Source organism: Suncus etruscus, chromosome 1, assembly GCF_024139225.1.
Source record: "Suncus etruscus isolate mSunEtr1 chromosome 1, mSunEtr1.pri.cur, whole genome shotgun sequence".
Lineage (NCBI taxonomy): Eukaryota > Metazoa > Chordata > Mammalia > Eulipotyphla > Soricidae > Suncus > Suncus etruscus.
Genome location: NC_064848.1, coordinates 199,350,591 through 199,372,894, shown reverse-complemented (window position 1 = coordinate 199,372,894; position 22,304 = coordinate 199,350,591). Strand labels below are relative to the sequence as shown.

Sequence of the window (22,304 nt, the reverse complement as noted above, 5' to 3'; positions counted from 1 at the left end):
TCTTTTTTAAAAGATTCCATATAGGTAAAACTTCAACTCTAGGGTATACCTGATTTTTAGAAACTACCCAACACAACTTGATGCAAAGCATAACACACAAGGTGGGCAAACTGGAGAAAATGATTCTGTACAGCACACACAAAGGAGAGGGGATAGACTGGGAAACCTTCTTTTCAACAGTATTTGGCAAAAATAGTTTAGCAACATGCTTTATATAAATATATATTCTTCCAAGGTAGTTACACTGAAGGACATCACTCATGGTGTGGCTACACAGACATAAATTGTTTTAACATTCCTTTTTGGCACACCTCTGAAATCAGAAGTGGAAGATTTCATAAATATTAAGAGGATTTATATTATCAAGTATATAATAGTAAATTAAACCTATTTGGAGGGAAAATATCAGCTGATTTCTTTCGGCAGTGTGTTGTCTTTCTAATCAATAGGTAAATACAGAGAGTGGTTACATCGCTGATCCATTCCAGCCATAGATTTATATTATCAATTCCATGATACTAAGTCAAACATATTTAAGGGGAAAAAGAGATCCTAATTGATTTTTTGCAGAGTTAAACTGACAGAAATTCAACATAATATCAGAAACGTATACTGGTCAATACAGATAAACTTGACAAGAAGATGATGCATTCAAGCAGTAGTTCTATTATCCTCTCTCCCATTCTCTCTCTATCTACATATACATATTCATAAATGAAGCAAATACATATATCTATATGTAGCATACAGACTAGAGATACACGAATGTAACTGTACATGTGCATATACATAGGAGATGCTCACCTTATGACTTTTATAGCTCATGCTTCTTCATATTACTTTAATAGCAGTTGGTAAAAACTTCAGAGTCCTCCAAAAACAAAATCCCATTCTAAAATGAAGACCCAAACCATTTGATTCGTCCCAAACCATTTGACTTTAGTTTAAAAAATAGACACAAGTCACCATAAAGGATGTTGCTTCTATAAAACCAGGAATCCCAATTTTTCAATCTAGAATTACAAGAAGACACCATCATGAAAACATGGCAAATGTGTTCTCACTGATGAGGGCAGGAAAGAGGTGTAGGCTACTTTTGCTCTTTGCAGATGCTCCAGAGAAAGTCATGTTAAGTCATTCTTCTCTGGAGGAGAATACTAGATCAATCCTCATATAACACTGAAGCAGGGCAGAATCCCCAAAGCTTATATGAAAGAAATAAGACAACTCCCAGGCCCCACTCTAGCTCTCTGTAATCCAAGCCTCTGGAACCTCTCAGCATTCAGAGTGTTCACATAATCTCAGCAATTCCAAAAGGCACCAGGGTTGAAATCCCTAGACTCTCTTCACTTCAAACTCAGGTCTTGACACAGATTAGAAAGGGAGAAAATGCAGGATGTTGAGGACCTTTAAAGTAGAAACCACACAGAGAAACAGGTTCAAGTTCTCTGCTCCGGACTTAATAGATGTTTGACTTTACATATTTCATCAAAAACCATAATAAATTGATTATTCCTTACTAATTTCTTTTATTTATTTATTTTTTCAAAAATGAATAAATAGAAAGTTGGGAAGTTTTCTTCTTCTTTTGGGTCTCAAAGAGGGAGACTTCCATATTTAGGAAGGTGAGGAAGGAAATGAATAGCCATAATATCAGGACAATAACCCTTTTCTGGCTGGAAAAAAAAGAACATAAAAACAGAGGTAGCTTCAAAGCAGATGAAACCAGCATTTAATTAAACAGGTATCTCTTGCAACCAAACACATAAAAGTAATGGAAGTACCACTCTTGTTCTGAAAAATTGGGATGAGCAGATGTCAAAAAGCAAGCAGAAAATCCAAACAGAATTAGATGATTGCACTTCAAAATCTAAAAGGAAAGAAAGGGGTATAGCTAGAGAGGAGCACTCCCCACTCCATATTTGTGAACCTGAGATAAAGAAGAAAATAGAGCATATTCTCTCTCTCACTCTTTCTCTTTCAATCTCTCTCTCTCCTCTGCAAAATTCTCTTAGTATCCAGCAAGAGTTATCTTATAATGTCCAAACAAAAAGCAAAGCAATATTTCTTCTTTATTATTTTTGCTTTCCCCGTAAAACACCACTCAATCTTCTAGGACCCTAAAATTTTAACCCACGAAGCCACAGGCAAACGGTTTTTGTTGCTAAAATTTTAACCCAGGAAGCCACAGGCAAAGGGTTTTTGTTGCCTTAAATCCATTAGAAATCCACCATTTCAATGGATTTAGCCTCCTCTGAAAGGAGGGAGCCACTGTCTGTTACTGAAGAGAAAGGTGACCTCAATACAACCTGAGAAAGTGGCTGTCTATTCATTCTTAGATATATACTTATACATTAATTTAACACTCCTCATCCTCTCTGATTCTTATCAAAGATCTACTAACTGCTTTTGAATGTCTCCTACTGCAGTCCTCTGATTAATAGTAAGGCTTCATTGAATAGACAAAGCAAAAAAAAGTTCACGACAAGGCATTCCTTGAGGGCTGATCCATTATAGGAGACACAAAAGCAAAAAAAGGCACCAACTCTTTGTGTGACTGACATGTTATTCACCCTTGGGGCGGACCAATGTCCTCCTTCCTAAGCACAGATGTTCACAGAAGCCACTTAGCAGAACCACAGCCTCTCAAACACACAAGTACACACACTCACACACACACACACACATACACACACACACACACACACACACAGATAGAAGGAGATAGAAGCAATATAAAAATCACAGCACAAATCACATTCCATTAGTACTATACTACAAATGTCCAGGGAACTCCATGTGTTACTTTGAAACATGAGGACAATAATGTTAGAGTCTCCAAAGTTTGGAGACAGAGTATGACCAGAAAGTTTTGTCACTTCACCTAGACATGTGATGATGACCCGGGATTGAAAAGAGATGAAGGAATATGGCAGGGAGCACAACAGCTAAAACATGGCACAAGAAGAGTTCCTTGCTACTATGTTTATAATACTGTTAGTGATGCATATTAAGTAATTTCTCCTTGACCATAGACATGATTAAACTTTAAAAATAAAAGCCCTATAAATATTGCCAAATCAACCTGGTCTTTTGTGTCTCCCTTTTTGCATAAAATGGAATCTTTCAACCAAGCACTGATACATAAATATTAAAATAATAAGTGGAACAAACTACAAATCTACTTACAATTTCATCACTACTGTAGCACCTTTTTGTAAAACCAAGGCCAATGCATTCATTTTTTTCAAAGAACAAGAAAAGTTTGAGAAGCTTAGGGACTCATAGGACACATCATTAAATATTTAATCAACCTTTTAAGTCCTAAGCCTTCCAACCAGCTAGACAGTTCATTCTATACTAGAGATTCCAAGGCCCCCTTTGGAGGGGATTAAAAGAAAATGAAGAGAAACAAAAAAAAACCTTCTGAGAGGCAAGGTTTAAATAATCTCAAAGGTGAGTTTCTATTGGCGCTTTCGTGAACTTGCTTGACCCTATAAACCCACCAATCCACAGGAGGGCCAACCAATTGAGTCCATTGTTTTTAATCTCCAAGAATCAGTTTTACAAAAGATGCCACGTCTGTTGCTTTGGATTCATGTAGGGTGAAAAATGGATGTTGCTAGAAAAGAAAAAAAAATACATGATATTAAAACTGACCATTTACTTTATCAAAAGGCACTTAATAGGTCTGATAGGTGCATAAATTGATTAAGTCCTATCGGAGAAAAACAGGATATTTCCCAACCACCCCTTCCAAAATAAGCACATATCTAGTAATAAAATAGTTTTTGTTTTATTGGAAAAGAAGGCATACCCAGTAGTGATCATGCTTACTCTTGGATTTGCATTCAAGAATCACTCTTAGTAGTACTTGAGGGACCATAAAGGATGTGTGGATCAAACTCAGGTTAGCCATATGTAAGGCAAGTATTCTACATGCTGTACAATCTCTGCAGTTATAGTGATTAAATTTTAAACACATCTCATAGTTGCCTGTCTTTATCTTTTGATACCAGTTTTAATGAGCATCTATTTTAGCTACATGTATAAGTAAACTATCTCAATCACTTCTCTGGTAAAATACAAAGATAGAAAACAAATACATTTTAGTTAGTTAGTTAGTTAGTTAGTTAGTTAGTTAGTTAGGGGCAAATCTAATGACACTTTCTCAGTGCTTACTCCTGGCTATGTGCCCAGGAATCACTCCTAGGGAGTATTCAGGGGACCAAATGAAGTGCCAGGAATTGAACCTGCGTTGGCTTTGTGCAAAATAAATGCTTTCCCCACTACTCTGTTTCTTCAGTCCTACAAAGTCCAAAGTCATTGCTTTAGAACAATACAGAAGAATTGAAAGTATCAGAGTTAGCATGTCTCAGAAACCAGATAGAAACCAATTATGGGGAACTGGGCTCCATTAGTCCTTGACACCTGGAAACTGGACTGACCAAAGCCACTTTCTGAGTCATATCTATAGTCACAAGCTTTCCTTATATCGCCCTTGATAAAAGTTGATCTATCTGAAAATTAATGTTGACTGCCAAGCTCTAAGAAATATCAGCAAAATCTCCACTGGGAAATGAAAACTTGAAAAACAACAACAAAAACAGTTCATTTTTGTTGGTTTGATTTAGTGTATATTCAGGTAAATCAAAATAACAGTACAAAAATATCTCGTCAAGGACTGTTTGGGAACAACACTATAATATAAGAAAGCTGTGCACTCTAACCCCATTTTGAAAGAAACAAAATCATTTTTCCCTGTACTAGAGGACTGTTCCCCAAATTGCTCAGTTTTATTACAGTAAATGCCTGCTTATCACTCTAGAACTTTCCCCTGCCAATTTGAAGATCAGCTCAGAGTCCATCCTTGTCACAATGGAAGCAGAGTCAATCAAACCAAACCCAAAGAACCCTCTTCCTTCAAGAAACACACACTGCCAGCTTCCCTCTCCCACAATCTTCATTCCAACATGACCACCTCCTGGCTGGCTGGTGGCATCCTTTTCCAATGACTCCCTGAGCAGCTAAATAGGGGTATGTCTGATGCAGCTATGCAGTGACTCACTCTGTTTCCACTGACTTTGGGGGATTGTAGTTTTACAACCTTCGTGTTGCTTAGAGGTAGGTTTCCTGATTTTATTTGTTTTAAACCTGGAGGCAGAAGGCTGGGTGAGTCAGCTGTGTGGTGAATTGAATGCCCACCCCAGAGAGTTTTAGGACACAATGCAAATGGAGAAGGAACCCAAAAAATAGATCAATAAAACCCCAAAGAAGGTAGGTGGTCGATGTTAAGTACCATGACTCAGACCATGGAAAAGTTTTCTGCCTCTGTTGGGTTCTGAATCAAGAGTTCACTGAATTCATAAACTCTCCCTGCTGAGTGCTAGATCCAAGGCTACTAGATAAATAGCAATATTACTTCTGATTACTACTCACTTACATAGCACACTTCCCAAGTGTTTTGTAACCTCCTGCTTATTAGCTTCCCCACATCCTCTTGCCATTCGGGGCAAATTTGAATGGACTTAAGTGCCTTTGACTATCCAAACAGGATCTATCTGACCTCAGAACGGCTCCAAAACTGATGCCATCAAGCTCATTCCTCTGTGGCCTTTGGTTCTGTGGGTGACTGTGACTTCTGTGGATGGAGCCTGAGTCAGAAGAATGAATTCCATCACCTGCTTTAGCGTTCTTGAAGAAAAAAAGAAAACTTCTCTGGCTCTTCAAACTCATGTTTTTCTTCTTTCTTGCTTATTTCCACTCTGGAGAAGCCAGAGTGTTCTCTTCTAACAGAGATTTCACCTCTTCCCTTCTTCTCACACCTTTTTTTTTGTTTGTTTATGGGCCACACCCGGTGACACTCAGGGGTTACTCCTGGCTATACGCTCAGAAATCACCCCTGGCTTGGGGGACCATATGGGACATGGGGGTGAAGGGGGGAGAAGATCGAACTGTGGTCTGTCCTAGGCTAGCGGTTGCAAAGCAGACACCTTATACCCTGCACCACTGCTCTGGTCACTACTCATACCTTTCTAGACAAATCTGGTTCAATAATATCTACCTTATTTTATATTTAAAAAATCCACAGGCATCTTTCTTCTCAGGCTGGAAAATGCTAGAGAAGCCCCAAAGCCAGGGAAGAGAAAGCAGCCAGACTAACCAACATGGAAAGTGTAACTTGCTTTCTAGTGTGGGTTTTGAGGCTGTCAAAGGTTGGGAGGGAACCCGATTTTCTATAAGCAGTAAGCTAAGAATAGCAAGGACCACAATCAGGAGACACACAGATGAGGTATATGGAATCTCCCAAGTAATTATAGTGCTGGCTTGGGTGTCTCAAGAAAAGCATCGAGGAGAGGAACGGAAGGTTTTACCACCTTTTCTTTTTCACTGCTATGTCTACAGAAATCACAAACAGCTGAAAATATAATGTCAAGTGTAACCACATACTAAGTGTAGAGGCTTTACCCTAGTTTCCTTTTCCCCTTTTCCCCTTAATCCAGCCCTTTTGAGATGTGAAGGATCTAACTAAGCTTGATTAGCATGAAAAAAAAAGTACTTTTGTATGTTAACGGCATCTGTCCCCCACCCCATATCTTGTGGATTGAGTCTGTACAATAAAGACTGTACCAGAAGGATGGTTGGTGCTCAGTCCATTAGACTGGACACCATGCTTTACTCCCTTATGGCTGTTTTGTTCTCTTAATCAATCCACAGCATTCCTGCTTCAGACCAAGGATGGATAATGGCAAATGGGGCCCTTATAATCAGGGACATTGAAACAAGTGACCATCATCAGTAGCCTTCTTCTCCATGCACAAAACTCTAACCTTCAAGACTCTGGATTTTGAAGAAGATATCAGGTCTTCTCCATTGTCATCCCTTGACAATGGGATTCCTTCTGGGACTTCCTGGCTCTTTGTAGACCATCCTGAACAATCACTTGAATCATCTGGTCACTCTTTCCAGTGATTCCGATCAGGAGTAGAAATCAACACAGAATGGTCCCTAGTTCATCTTGCACCCTAGCTCATCTTTGCCTGCTTTTGAAATGATATTTTATTGGGACTCAGCCATGCCCATGTGTTGATCTACTTCCTACACTTGATTTCAGACTCAAACCACAGAGAAGTTTTGACTGGTCACAAAAATCTAACATTTACCCAAGCCTCCCTGTCCAAACAGTCAGTTGCTACCTATTCTAGAAAAACAAACCCCATTGAGTCATGTCCTTCTATGGCAACATGAGAAAAGTTCACAAGATGACCCGAAAACAAGAACATCCCTCTTTGCAAAGGAGGAAAAGAAACAGGTGGTGGGGGATCCTTGTAAAAAGGACAGGCATGGGTATGGAATTGGACTTTAATTATAATGCCCTTTACCCTTTTCAACAACCTCTTCCACCAACTCGGAGAAGTTCAACAATAGTTTCTCCGTATGTGGTTTCTCCATCCTCAAGTCAAAGAGCGAGGACTCAAATTTTCCATTTTAAAACCTCAATTCCCAGGAAAGCAGGAGACAGCTACAGCCTTAAAAGGCAAGTTTATTTCCAGTACCACGGAGACCAGTGCCATAAAAAGAAGGGAGTAGGGACCCACAACATCTAGCATGAATAGACAGGCCAAAAAAGACCCTAGTGTTGGAAGACATAGGAAAAGTCAAATTTATCACCAGCCACCATGTATATCAAATTAAAACTTAGGAAGGGGAAATGGGGATATGTTCCATTTCAACAGCAAGAAACATATGGAAAATACTTTTTTTCTCTAAAAATAACAACAAACTAGGGAAGAAAGTTAGTAGTAGAGCACATCTCTTGCATGCATGAAGCCCTGAGTTCAACCTCTGGCACCACAAACTCATATATAGGAGATTAAATTCCATAGGATCCCACACGTATCCCTGTCTGCCCCAATTGCATTTCATGTTACAATAATGTTTAAATGCTCTGGGTGGGGGTGTGCATAACAGTACCAAAATAAGGTTGCCAGGACTGGAGAAACCCTAGTGACCTACCTGAAAATAGAACCAATGGAATGGTTCAACCTATACATGCAGCATGCTAAGATTTTTCAAGGTTATTATTCATCTTCCATTCTCCCTCCTCTGTGAATTTTCCTTGACCTATGCCAGGAGGATGTGTGTGCCAGGAGCTTCCCTTTTAAAGGGATGGCAAAGGCTCAAGGAAGATGCCCTGTGCCTTCTCAAGTTCTTCCCACCATACCTTCAAGTCACCCTACTGCTTTCTAGAACTTTCCCTTCTTGTACATCTCTAAGCTGTGTTTTTTTTTTCTCTTTATGCAGCCTTTTTAATTTTTCTCATTCATGGGTGGGAGCACTCCCAAGCAGTACTCAGGAAGCCCAAGAGGCCCACTGCTTCTCAATCAACTGAGCAGGATGCTAAATGCAAGAGCTCAGGTATACTGATTGGGCTCTAGAGTGGATGGTGCTAGGGTGGAGGCTTCCAGAATGGCACTTGCTACTGCTCAAAGGGCCACATGTTGCCAGAAATCAAATTTAAGTTGGGCACACGGGTGTTCTAACACCTGTACTATTTCCCCACTTTATTAAAACATAGGGACCAGAACAATAGTAGAGTGGGTAGATCATTTCCCTTGCATGCAGACCACCCAGGTTCAATCCTTGGAACCCCATATGATCCTCCAAAACTAGGAGTGGAGGATCTCAAAAAAACACAGAGCCAGGGGCCGGAGAGAGAGCATGGAGGTAAGGTGCTTGCCTTTCATGCAGAAGGACGGTGGTTCGAATTCCAGCATCCCATCTGGTCCCCTGAGCCTGCCAGGAGTGATTTCTGAGCATAGAGCCAGGAGTAACCCCTGAGCGCTGCTGGGTATGACCCCAAAAGAAAAAAACAAAAACAAAAACAAAAAGCACAGAGCCAGAGCCAGGAATAAGCTTTGAGCACCATTGGATGTGACTAAAAAAATACAATTGATATTGTGAATTTAAGGTATATGCTCTGTGTGATGTGATATGACACAAGCAGATTTCAGCATGATCATATCATAAGGCACATCCATCAACACACAAATTTCCATTCTGTGTGGTTGTGCAGGGTGGGAAAATTTCTGATCAACTCTTTCAGCAATGCTTACATCTACAACACAACACTGTAACCAGGTCACAAAAACTCAAAGTCTCTTCATCTACTGCAGAAGTTTCTACCCTTGGATCCCTCTCACTGATTTCCTGCCACCCCCCCACCCCCACCCAACTAACCTACAATTTACTGTTTCTAAGGGTTCAACTTTATCAGATCTTGCATATAAATGAGATCAGACCATGTTTGCTTTTCCTGACTCATTTTTTGTCTGCATAATGTCCTCAAATTTTATTCATGTTGGAGAAAATGACAAGACTTCTTGCTTTCTTTTGAGGGGAATTAGAGGAGGGTTGGATTACAGCTATGCAATACTAAAGTTTATTTCTGGTTTTGTGCCCAAGAATCTCTTCTGGTAGTGCTCAGAGGACCATATTTGGTTATGGGGATTGAACTAGGGCTAACCACACTCACCAAGGCAATCTCCTGTACTATCTTCTCAGTCATTGTCTTTATGGGGTGTGTGTGTGTGTGTGTGTGTGTGTGTGTGTGTGTGTGTGTATCAGCCATATTTTCTATTCATCTATCCATTAATACTTTCTGTCTTGACCTTTGAAAGCAGGTTATAATGACAATGTAGGTAGCTGCTGGAGAGTGTGGTTTCATTTCTATCAGATGTATATCCAGAGGTGGAATTGCTAGTTATGTTTTTAATTTCTAAATATCCTCTACGCTATTTTCTAGAGTTGTTGTACCAATTTATAATCCCACCAACAGGAGCAGAAGAAAATAGTATAACATGCACAGTACTTGTCTTGAACTCAGCCAACCTGGATTTGATCCCCAGCATCCCATATGGTCCCCCTATCCCTGCCAGGATTGATCCCTGTATGCAGAGCCAGGAGTAATCCCTGACCACCATCTGGTGTGGCCACCAAAAATAAGTCTCACCACAGGGTATAAGAAGCCCCTTTTCTCTTGTGATCAATTATCTCTTTGATAGCAGATATTATTACAGGTATGAGATGAGAGTTCACTGTGGTTTGTGTGAGAGTTCACTGTGGTCTGGCACTTCCCTGATCATTGTTGACAAAGGTCTATCTTTTCATTATTCATTGACAAAACGAACAAGGGCAACTACATTGAAGCAAAATGCTTATGCACAGCAACAGAAACCAAATGGGATGGATGGCACTCTTACTGAGTAAACTGGGGAAATTATTTTCAAACCATATATCTAACTGTGCTAGATATATGACATTAAAATGTCATTCAACCCAATGGCAGGGAAAACATTTCATCTGCTTAATTTTTAAGAAGTCCTAATAAATCTTTCTCAAGATGACATACGATCAATATACCTTTTGCCATATTGGAATGGCAATGCCTCGCCATTTGCTATAAAGTACTAAAAACCTATATTTTTGTCATCTACCCTGAGCTGACCATAAAGCCTGAGCCTAGTTATGGGTGGACTGATACATGAATAAGAATTCAGCATCTACCAAGTAACCATGTTCCCATAGGAAATGAGACCAGTGCAGTCTCTGGAAATTGAGAATGAATAGATCTTCCTTCCTAGTTAAAAGTAAAACTTTGACAGTTGTAACACTTCTTGGGAGGGGCTAATGCACATTAACAAGAGCCTAAAATTTAAGTTTCAAAAAAAACAGCATTTCTCCAAAATTCAACATCTACTTAGATAAGAATGGCTGGAGTCTTACCCTCTGTATTAAAGAAACATCATGATTAGTTTCAAATTGAAGTCACTATAATTTAAGAGAAGCTACTTTTACATTTGAAAAAGTTTATTTAAACATAACTCTGCTTCTAGAAATATACTCAGATAATGGGCATTTATATGGAAAAAAAATCCTTTATCCTCCGCTAGCAGGCAAGCAGTAACTGAAAAATTTACCTCCTGCTATATCTCTGAAAAAAAAATCACATGCATTGTACTGTAAAAATTTATAAAAACTGGTACATAAAATATTGTTGTAATATTTTTAAAACTTCAGGGAATGATATTCATGGTTATTCATAAATGCTAAAAATGATAAATTATGACTGCTGGAGGAATTTAATTTTTGTTAACAGGGCATTGTCTAACTTTACTTCATTAAAGTAAAAATAAGAAAAGAGTAATTCTTTCCTAAACATCCACCCAAAGGAAGTTCATCTAATTAATCCTAAATATTTTTGCAAAATTCGATCAGTCCCATGGCACTTAATTTTCTCTCAATATTAAAATATGCTGATCTTCATTTTAGATGAGTATATTTATAATTCTTAGTATATATAAAATATAAAATTTTAGACATACTTTTGCTATACAGTGACGAAGTTATCTGCATTGAAAACTAAAACAGCTTTTAGCGATGACATATGCTGAATTTTAAAAATTTGTAGGTAGGACAAATGATCTTTTTTCTCTTAAGATCAGTTCAGTTACCAGTATCTTCATGATTCTGTTTTTCCAATCTGATTGGTTGATAGAATTTAGTGAGTTGGTTGGCGCAAGAGTGATAGTACAGCAGTAGGACATTTGCCTTGCACGTGACTGAACCAGGATGGACCTGGTTCGAATCCCAGTGTTCCATATGGTCCCCCTAGCCAGGATCGATTTCTGAGCGAATAGCCAGGAGTAACCCCTGAGTGTCACTGGGTATGGCCCAAAAACAAACAAACAAACAAAAAAAGACTTAGTGAGTTAGGTTTTACTAACTATTATTATGGACAAGTTGACAGTACAAACAACACTTACCATAAGCTCTGGATATGTTGGCCTTTCTTTGGAATTCTTCTTCAAGCTTAAAAAAATAAGCATAATATTAAAATTTTGAAACCATCTCCATCTTCCCTAGGATTTCAGAACGTGTGGACAACTAAAAATGATGAATTTTAAAGATAATTTGAAAATACACATCTCCTATCTGGACTTTGCTTTGGAATTGTTTGGTTTTTTTATTACTCTAGGTATATCTATCCTTCAGCTCCTGTCCCAATGACATGTAACCAACTTTTCTGATAACAGCCATTTTATCTTCAAACACATACTGACTTTCTTGCAAAAGACCTTTTCATTCACGCCACCAGAAAAATGGACAGGAATTTCTTGAAGATGACATGTGTATATGTCTACACCATCTTCAATACTTGGGTTTCCTTTGCTTCTGATCCTGCACTAATTCACTGACTTGAATAGATTTCTACTGACCCTTTCTCAGTTCTAAGCCCAGTTGTCCAATGCCTCAAGGAAGCTTTCTTATTCAGAACCTCTGGGCTAATACAAGAGAAAGCACGGTGCAGACCCAAGTAGGGATTCTTCTCATAAATCTTCTCTGGGAATCACCCCAAAAAACCTGTGTAGACTAGTCTTTGATCTGCACACACAGACACTTGCATAACATTTGATATAAGAAACACCAGCAATAAAACTGCTCTTGAAAGACACCCACCTTTCACCCTACACCCCGCACCCACCCATGCTCTTCATATGGGGAAAGGAAAGAAGTGAGTTATTGGGAGTTGGGATTCCAGACTACAGAATGAAGATAGAGATGATTTCAGAGACCATGGCGTGCACAGTAACCTAGAGAACCCTCCCCCTGCCCCTGCATCCCCTTGGATCATAAAATCATGTATGAATGAAAAGGTTCTTTGGCTATGTGAAAGGAACCAAAACAAGACTGATTGCTGGGATGCTGGAGTTCGTGCTCATGGATTTGTGCCAATGTTTTGTGCCAATGAGACCTGGGATGTGTGACATGAACTCCTTTCCCTCACACAGGCTCCAGGTGATAAGTGGAGGGACAAGGTCGAGAACCACTAGAAGGAAATAGAGGAGCTTTGAGAAATCGTGGTCTTAAAACAAAATAAAATGAAAGGTGGAGTGAGAACGAGGAAGCTTTTGACCCAAAGTAACTGAAAGCAGCCTACCAGTGTAGTCCAGGCAATGCTGTGGGTAGAAGCCAGGGAGCCTGAGGGTAGGTACAGGTACATGTGTGATGTTTCACCCTGGAACTGGGGGCAGATCTAGGACCTATGACCTCAGGGATCAGACAACCTATGAGAGAAAGTTTCATCTCAACTGAGGACAAAAAATCAGCGAGAATTTGAGAGGAACTAGCACTTGTCAAGGCTGGTGGAATAATGGAGAATGTGCCCAAGTGGTAGCACAAGAATTCAGGTAACTGCCACTTTGATTTCACAAGGACTTTTATCCCAAGATGGTGTGAGGTTCTAGCCATGGTCCTTGATGGCAGGAGACTGATATGAGAAAGTCTGGGGATATTTTTGGTTTACATAATGGTGTGAAGGTAGGTTCCTGGCATAAAAACAAAACAAAAGCCCAGAGTTGTGGCTAATCATCATATAAAATGCATCGAACAGATGCCCAGCAACAAAGACTAGCCTAGTTCAAAATGGCATTAGTGCTCAGGCTGAGAAATCTTAAATGTTGTCTTCCTCTTCCTGATGACTAATTTCTTATCCCTTATCTGAAATAGAATTTTAGGAGCTTCTCAAATGAGTTTGTGTGTCTGCAGCCACATTCTCGCCATTACCATCCATCCCTCCTCTGGGCTACCCAAGGTTTTTTATTTAGAAGTTCAAAAATCACTTTAACACCCTTCAGTGGAGGCTACTCAAGTAACTGCAATTTCCTGCTAGGACCTTCCTCCAAAAAGGCTTTTCCATAATAAAGCATTGGCTATTTTCCAACTAAAAATCTTTCTCATGTGGCCATGTTATGGAGTTATTCTGCTATGGTGAGTGGGAAATCACATGATACCTGCAATGGGCTAACATTTTGAGCTATCTCTCCATCCCCAATTCTACCATTTTTTATTTTATTTGGGTTTGGGGTACCTCTAGGGCTGCTCAGAGACTCCTCACATCTCTATGTTCTGGGGTGATTCCTAGCAGTGTTCATAGGGTCATAGAACCCCGGTGTCCTCGTATGCTTAGCCTATTGTACTATCTCTGCACTGGCTCACTTCCCTTTTGTTACAAAAATTGGGCCAGAACTATTGACAGCAGTAGGGCATTTGCCTGGCATGTGGCCTACTCAGGTTCGTTTCCTGGCATCCCATATGGTTTCCCAGGATTGACTTCTGAGTACAGAATCAGGAGTAACTAAGCCCTGAGCATTTCCAGGTGTGGCCCCAAAACAAAATGAAAATATAAGTTTAAAGTCAGAGTGACTTTATCTTTCCAGTCCGAAATAATTCATGACCTTTCTTCCAGTACTCTTTTGAAGTCTCTACAAAATATAAGAGAAGTGCCCAGGGCTGACCTTTCATAAGGGTTCCTGAAATCTCAGAGATTACTGATCAATAATATATTTTTCACAAGCGGCCCCTGATTAGAAAGTTCAACTTTTACCACCTGCACGATGGCAAAGAATCAATGGAATATGCTTCCATAGCGAACTAGAGCTTTTTACTGAATTAACATAACTGACCTGTGACCTATCTTTTATATCAAGAACACTTCAAAACGGACTAAGAATAGGAAAATCCTCCGGATAAAGTCAGGGGAGGAAGCAATTTTTTTTCCATTTTTAATAGGAAGCGCTTGAAATTCAGTAGAAAATAACAACTCTGAAGTTCAAAGCTATACCAATTTCTTTTTGGACTCGAGTCAGACTTTTGAATTTTCAAGTGGCTTGTCATTTTCAAGCGTGCAATTAGCTAACTGCCCTAATTCTTCTTCCAAATGCCACAACACACGCTCCTGACCGGAGCTGACACTAAAAAACAGCTTCGCGCTGTCTGGAGAATTGCTAGCTTGAAGTTTGTGCTGACCAGAGGATTTCTGCCTATTTGAAATCCCCCCCACCCCAATCATTTCCAAGAAGGGCTATTTGGTTTTGTCCACAGACTGAAAACACGTCCACCTCTCAGACCATACATTTGTTGTAAGCAAAGGAAATATCCTTCCACTGTGTTTCTTGGCTTCAGTAGGGCTAGACTAGGTTATCTCTTTGATACTAGTCCTTTTGATACTAACTTGAAGGTGGGCCTTAGATAAACAGGTGGACAGAGAGAGACACACAGACACACACACAGACACACACACACAGACACACAGACACACAGACACACACACACACACACACACACACACACACACCATGCCTGCAGGCTGGTCAGCTGTTCAACCTCTAAAATAAGTCTGAAGAGAAAATGGCTTAGTCTTTGGCTATTGGTTTCCAGCATTGGTTTTTGGTCCCTAAGTCTATAGACATCTCTATGAAAAGATGATAGGAAAACAAGAATAAATTTTCTTGAGAAATTAGTTTATTTTAGACTTCTATAGAACTAGAATATAAAGTTTTTCAACTCTATTCATATATGATGAACCCCAATAGGAGGTCTAGGGAGTCAGCATTACTAAATCCCAGAGATACTTTAACACACTTATGATAAGGCCTAACTGCACAGCAGAGTCTCTGCTTAACATATGTTAAGCCGGGGCTGGTGAGGTGGCGCTAGAGGTAAGGTGTTGTTTGCCTTGCAAGTGCTAGCCAAGGAAGGACCTGCGGTTCGATCCCCTGGCGTCCCATATGGTCCCCCCAAGCCAGGGGCAATTTCTGAGTGCTTAGCCAGGAGTAACCCCTGAGCATCAAATGGGTGTGGCCGAAAAACCAAATATATATATTAAGGCCTTAGAATTCATCCCTGGCATCCACAAACAACACAAACAAACACCAAAACTCTTAAGATGAGAACGTTGTTGAAGGAGGAGTAAAAAAAAGACAATCTCGCACATCCAATTTCAAAGAAAATAGAGGAAGGGACTGTGTCTTTCCTTCTCTGGTGTCTTCTTCCAAGGTCATGAGAACAAATGCCTTAATTTTCTATTCTTTTCTCACCCTCTTCCCACATCACTACCCGGAAGATAATATTTCATTGATGTTACTATGAAAGATACAAGTAAGCTAGATATATAGGCTCCCGCTTCAATGGTACAGACTTTCTAGTCTATCTCACAAACTCTGAGTGACTGTCCACTGAGAAAGCAGTTATCAGAGGAAGCAAATTCCAACCAAACTGATTCCTGAATGAACACGTGAGGGAAGGAACAGTGCTTGCGGGCACTCTGTGCTCCTAATACAAGCTAATAAACATATGGATAGATCGCTGGCCAAGGTTCTGTGTGATATATGCTTTCTTCGCATTCTATGTCAAGCCCAAAGACAGATGGGACAGAGAAACAGATCAAACTATCCTGAAAGTTGAGTTTCAATTTTTGTTTTTGTTTTTGTTTTTCAGGTCTATACTTCTCTGGGCTTTGCCACAATGTTTGTCAGTAAGTTGGAGAAGTCCTAAATATCATAGTCTAAAGAGAAGTTCTAAAGATTGTGTGGTAAAACTTATTAAACTCACTCACGAAAGTTTCTCTCATCAAAGGTGTCTCAAGAAGCCATTTTACTTTTACATATGAAAATGGAAGAACATTAACAAAGGTAGCTACATTCATAGGGTTTCTTCTTTGCTTCTCAAAGAAAAACAAAAAAGATGAGTTCTCCATAATAACCATTTCCATTTTCTACAGCTCAGAGTTTTACTATCAATAGTAAAACTACATTAAATAATACTTCTTTGTGATGGGAAGAGATGTGTATCCGAATTCAGATAAAAAATAAAATTGCTTCCATAAGAGATCTAAGACATCTGTAAAATTTCATTTAAAAATCAGTGTCATTGATTTGGAAACTTTGGACACTTCCAACTCAGTTGACTTCCAAAATATGGTTGTACTGAGGGAGTTACAGAGAAAATGTTGAGTATTTTTATGATACACAAGAGCCCATTATAGTTAGAATGCATTTTAAGCTTATTGTTTTTAAAAATAGTTATTTTTTAAAAAATGTTTTTCCTCCCCAATTCTTTAAAGAAGAAGGTAAAAACAAAATATATGGTAGTGGGGAAAATAATTAGAAAAAATTGTTTTAGAGGGGCCAAAATGATAACACCATGGGTAGGGCATTTGCCTTGTACATGGATAACTTGGGTTCAATCCCCAACATCCCATGTAGTCCCCTGAACCTGCCAGGTGTAATGTCTGAGCACAGAGCCAGTAGTTATCCCCTGAGCACCTATGTGTGGCCCAAATTGAAAAAATTGTATTTTTTTATAGTGCTGGGAGGTCAAATGCAGAGCTTAACTTTTGGAAAGTACAAGCTCTACCTCTGAGCCATAACTTTAGATCCAAAAGAATATTAAAAAAATAAAAATAGGGGGCTGAAGAGATAGCATGGAGGTAAGGCGTTTGCCTTTCATGCAGGAGGTCATCGGTTCGAATCCCAGTGTCCCATATGGTCCCCCGTGCCTGCCAGGAGCAATTTCTGAGCCTGGAGCCAGGAATAACCCCTGAGCACTGCCGGGTGTGACCCAAAAAAAACCACAAAAAGTAAATTAATTAAATAAAAGTAGAAGAAAAACATCATTGAAACAGGAAGTAGCAACTCACAGTCCCACAGAACACACATCTGAATCAGGGATTCCTCTCCCACTCTACAGTATTATTTGAGAACATCTGAGATTCAAGGCTATCCCCAGACCAAGACACTCAAATCTAGGAGGTCAAAACCTTAATCCTTGGAAAGTTCTCTCAGGTTCTCTAAATGAGCAGTCAGAGTTGAAGGCTTTTACTTTCAACTGGTGGTTCACAGCATGCAACTGAGCATTCTCACACTTTCCATACCAATCTTGTTTCTACCAACATATGCGAAACACCCAGGATGGAGAATGACTCCAGTTTGCAAAGACACCCCTAGGTAAACTCCTTCCCCCATCTGAATTTTTCAGATCTCCTGTCTCAACTATCTGGGAAGCCTCATATCCCTTCTTCTAGGTGACATTAATTGTTTCAAGATAAGTCCATCACCAGCAAAGCAAAACAGAAGTTGTGACCTCCCAAATTCCAAACTGACTCTTATCCAGTAAATCTTGTATGGGGTTTTCATGCCTGGAATAGAACTCAAGAGTCTCAGACATGCAAAGCAACTGCTTTACCACTGAGCTATATTCTCCACACAGAAGGTAAATTGTAAACCCATCCCAGGTGGTTGGGCACACACACATGCATGGAACCCATTAGGGGTAAGAGACAGAAGAACCCACCTCAGCCACTCAGAGTATTTCCATTGGAAGAAGCACTAACAACATCCCAAATTAGAGTTCATTTTTCTAGCCCCTCTTCAGCCATTTGGCCCACACAAAATAGCCACAGCAAGAAGGGGCACATCAGATTCATATATCATTAGGAATAAGTATCCAAGTGAACCAGGACCAAGAACTAACATAAAAGAAATACAGGGGTGAAAGAGATAGCACAGTAGGTAAGGCATTTGCCTTGCACATGACTGACCTAGGAAGGACCTAGGTCCAATCCCTGGCATCCCATATTGTCCCCCAAGCCTGCCAGGAGTGATTTCTGAGTGCAGAGCCAGGAGTAACCCCTGAGTACCTCTGGGTGTGGTGAAGATGAAGAGAAGAAGAAGAAGAAGAAGAAGAAGAAGAAGAAGAAGAAGAAGAAGAAGAAGAAGAAGAAGAAGAAGAAGAAGAAGAAGAAGAAGAAGAAGAAGAAGAAGAAGAAGGAGGAGGAGGAGGAGGAGGAGGAGGAGGAGGAGGAGGAGGAGGAGGAGGAGAAGGAGGAGAAGGAGAAGGAGGAGGAGGAGGATGTAGAGGAGGAGGAGGAGATGGAGGAGAAGGAGAAGGAGAAGGAGAAGAAAGAAGAAGGAGAAGAAAGAAAATATAAGAGACTTTTATTTCTTGCAGAACAGATATTGAAAGAGCTGTACCCAAAGTACATGGAGGCCCTGAAATGCTCTTATGTCCTCAGGATGATTAAAAAACATTCAACACCCTCAGCCCCTTTGCAGGGCTCAGGTGAGATGTTCTGGTTCCTCCGAGGGGTACAGATGAGTTCATCTGCCTCCCTTCCACCAAATTCCCATCTTTGTGCAAGTTGCTCAAAGAAACTAGCCAGGCCCCATTTCATCTCATATTTTGACACTTTCCCTCCATCCACACGTGCAACGATCATGACTATCCACTTCTGCCTATCCTGGGGCCAGAGGCTTATTTTAGAACAGAGGCGAGGGTCTTGACTTGCATGCAGCTGAACCGGTTCAATCCCTGGCATCCCATAAGGTCTCCTAAGCCTGCCAGTAGTCATTTCTGAGCACAGAGCCAGTAATGACTTTGAGTCCTGACAGGCGTAGATCAAAAACAATACAAACAAAAAAAAAACACACACACACAAACCAAAAAAGTATTTTTTTAAATCATTGTATCTGCAAACAAAAAAATGACTCAGTTTTCTGGAGAAAATTATGCTTTCTCTACTCTCCTCGGTTCCACTGATAATTTCCATGAAAATAAGATTTACAGTATTAGCCTGACTCTTCCCATATTCCCATCTCAAACCTCCCAATCCTTTCTACCAAACTTCTCTTATCATCAAGAACATTCACAGTTAGCAAGTAGGAGGAAGCCTACAAAACACTAGGTGAGTTTGCAAGATTTCCAGATTCCTAAGTCACACTCTGAGAGGATTTCCTATCTTTTTATTCAAGGGAATAAATATGCTCTTGTCTTATATACCCCCTCTTTCTAATACACCAAAGGGTCCTACCATCTTTCTCAGGTTCTACGCCACATCAAAATGCTGAGAGCGCTCCTAAAGGTGTCTCTTAACTTGAAGTACCTTCAGTACAATACATTTCCGTCCCCTACATCCTTTTTGTTCTGAAAATATGGTACATGGCCTTGGCTTAGAATTCAACTACCCCAGATAGATACTCTACTCTGATGCATTTCCTGAGCAATAGAGGAAATTCAGGCAAACATCTCTTCCTCCCCCCCAACACTGGGAAGACTGGGCTCTCTTACCACTTTGAGGTAAAGTCCACAAACTCTTCAGAGAACTTATCTGCCGGAAGTTGGGGTGATGGCTCTTCCACCACCTGTTTGAGCTGCTGAAAAGGAGTTCCCCAGGAATCATAAGGAAACCGAAGGATTGCCAACTCAATCTAGAGAGAGAAGAAGAAAGAGACAGTTTATCTGGCAAACCCACCAAGTTTTGTTCCAGAAGAACCAGAGGTGGGGAAAAAGCAAAAGGAGAAGACAAGTAAAATTTTGGGGCGAAGTAAAATTAATTTCTATTAATAATATTATATAATATTATCAATAATATCATATGATTTCATTGATAATAGCATACAATATTGATAATATATTGTTCAAATATCATAAAATATCAATAATAAAATTATATACTATTGCTAATATTTCATTACACAATATTAATAATATTTCATAATATTATTGAAAATATTAATGATATATTAATACTTAATTTATGGATTAATAAAATTAAATTAATATATGCTCACTAGTCATTCCATCTCCCCCCACTTCTTACTACTGGAATTTTTCTTATCATTATCTTACTTGGGACCACTATTAAGTTCATTTGAAACCGGAAGACCCTGTGGCCTGAAAAATCATCACAGCCACATTCAACTTCAGGACCTTGAGGCTTTCAGAGAGATATTTATTCCTGGATTCTGTGCTCTGCTGGCAAGATTTGTAGACTTGGACATCTGCTGCCATCTGCTGGTCGCTTGTTGGAATAAAAACAACCAAAAAAATAAGCGACCAAATGATCCGTTTTTGGACTCCAATCAAGGTGGCTTTGCCATGGGGTGGTCATGTGTTTTCTGGGCAGCGATGTGGGATTTAATCAGCTGCTGTTCCTGGGAAGGAGCCAGGCCCATAGTGGATCATTCCAGACCTTGGTGCTCCACTGAATATCAACCATCCGCAAAGACTCAAACAAGATTCAACTAGGCCTCAACAATGAAAGAATGTAGAGGGCTGTAATTATTCAAGTTCTCCTTTGGATTGACTTTTAGGGTTCTCTACCTGGCTCCATAGCTAAGTCTTCTATCATAATAATATTGAGGGAAGAGAGCACATCACCACCTCTGCCTCACTTCCACCCAATTCCCATCTATTTGTGCAAGTTCCCCCCAAAAACTAACCAGGCCCTATTTCATCTCAGGTTTTGACACTTTCCCTCTATCCACACATACAACGATCATGACTATCCACTTCTGCCTACCCTGGGGTCAGAGGGTTATTTTATATTTTAGCACAAGTCTTTGACTTGCATGCAGCTGAACTGGTTCAATCCCCGGCATCCCTTAAGGTCTCCTAAGCCTACCAGGAGTAATGTCTAAACCCAGAGCCCTGATTCAATGTCTGAAAAAAAAAACTGCTAGTAGCTCAGCCTTTTCAACATCCCTAGAGTAGCCTGAATTTTTCTTTGCCCCTTGATTGGAACCTGTTCAAGGAAAACTATCAGGAACTAACACTGGATCTTTTCACTTTACTATGGAGGGCAAAACAACAGTCCTTTGAATAGTATCTGTGACCCTAGAGAGGCTAACCACATACTGGTAAAAGAAAAAATTAGATTTGCATAATCCCAGTGAGGTATTTCTACCACATCTCCTTGCAAACATAGTCTTGCAAAATCCCCAGCTCTCTCAGGCAGGGAGACCCCCAGACAAGAATTGAGAGTTTGGGCCTCTGGTTCTCCAACCTCTCCCCATTCCAGGCTCCTGGCCAACATTCTGTGGTCCAGGGTCCTCATTGGACACTACCATGGTGATTCCCAGGCTCCAAATGTCAGACTTCACACTGTATCCCTTCTGGTTGAGCTCCGGGTTTATTCTTTCAGGCTGGAAAGGAGACAGAGAAAGACAACTAAGAGGACATTCTTAGCTCAGCATTCTCTGGGGGCTCAGGATCAGACTTGCTGCCAAGTGAGTTATTTTCAGTTGTTAACATGCCTCCCAGGCCAAGAGGACTCACTCATGCCAATAAATATCAATGTCTCCACGGGATTTTCCTCCTTCTAGAATAGTCTTTTCTTAGAGTCAGTCATGGTTCCAGGTCCTCTCACAATTCAAAACTAACTAACTTCAAGTTGGCCTTAAGAAGAAACTTCCTCAAGTTTCTTCACCAGTCTATGATTTTCTCCCATTTTAAAACACCTACAGTTCAGATTTGGTATAAATAAATAAATAAAATAATAATAATAATAATAATAATAATAATAATAATAATAATTACCAAGAATCTGGGTCCAGCTGTCTTGTGTTGGCAAAAGAATAATCGACTTTTAGCCAAACAACAGGAAGCATCTTCCTCCCAAGCTAAGG

General features: G+C 39.9%; 1 protein-coding gene across 1 annotated transcript in view; it reads right to left on the bottom strand.

The window, feature by feature from the left end:
* Positions 1–3,282: 3,282 nt before the first annotated feature.
* MAP2K6 (mitogen-activated protein kinase kinase 6) overlaps positions 3,283–22,304 on the bottom strand; it is a 130,913-nt gene continuing 111,891 nt past the window's right edge. Inside the window, exons 9-12 of the mRNA XM_049772792.1 lie at positions 21,744–21,821; positions 19,966–20,105; positions 11,826–11,871; positions 3,283–3,622 (exon numbers count right to left, since the gene is read on the bottom strand). Of these exons, the coding sequence (XP_049628749.1) occupies positions 3,545–3,622; positions 11,826–11,871; positions 19,966–20,105; positions 21,744–21,821 (342 nt within the window). The 3' untranslated portion in view covers positions 3,283–3,544. The remainder of the gene's footprint in view (positions 3,623–11,825; positions 11,872–19,965; positions 20,106–21,743; positions 21,822–22,304) is intronic.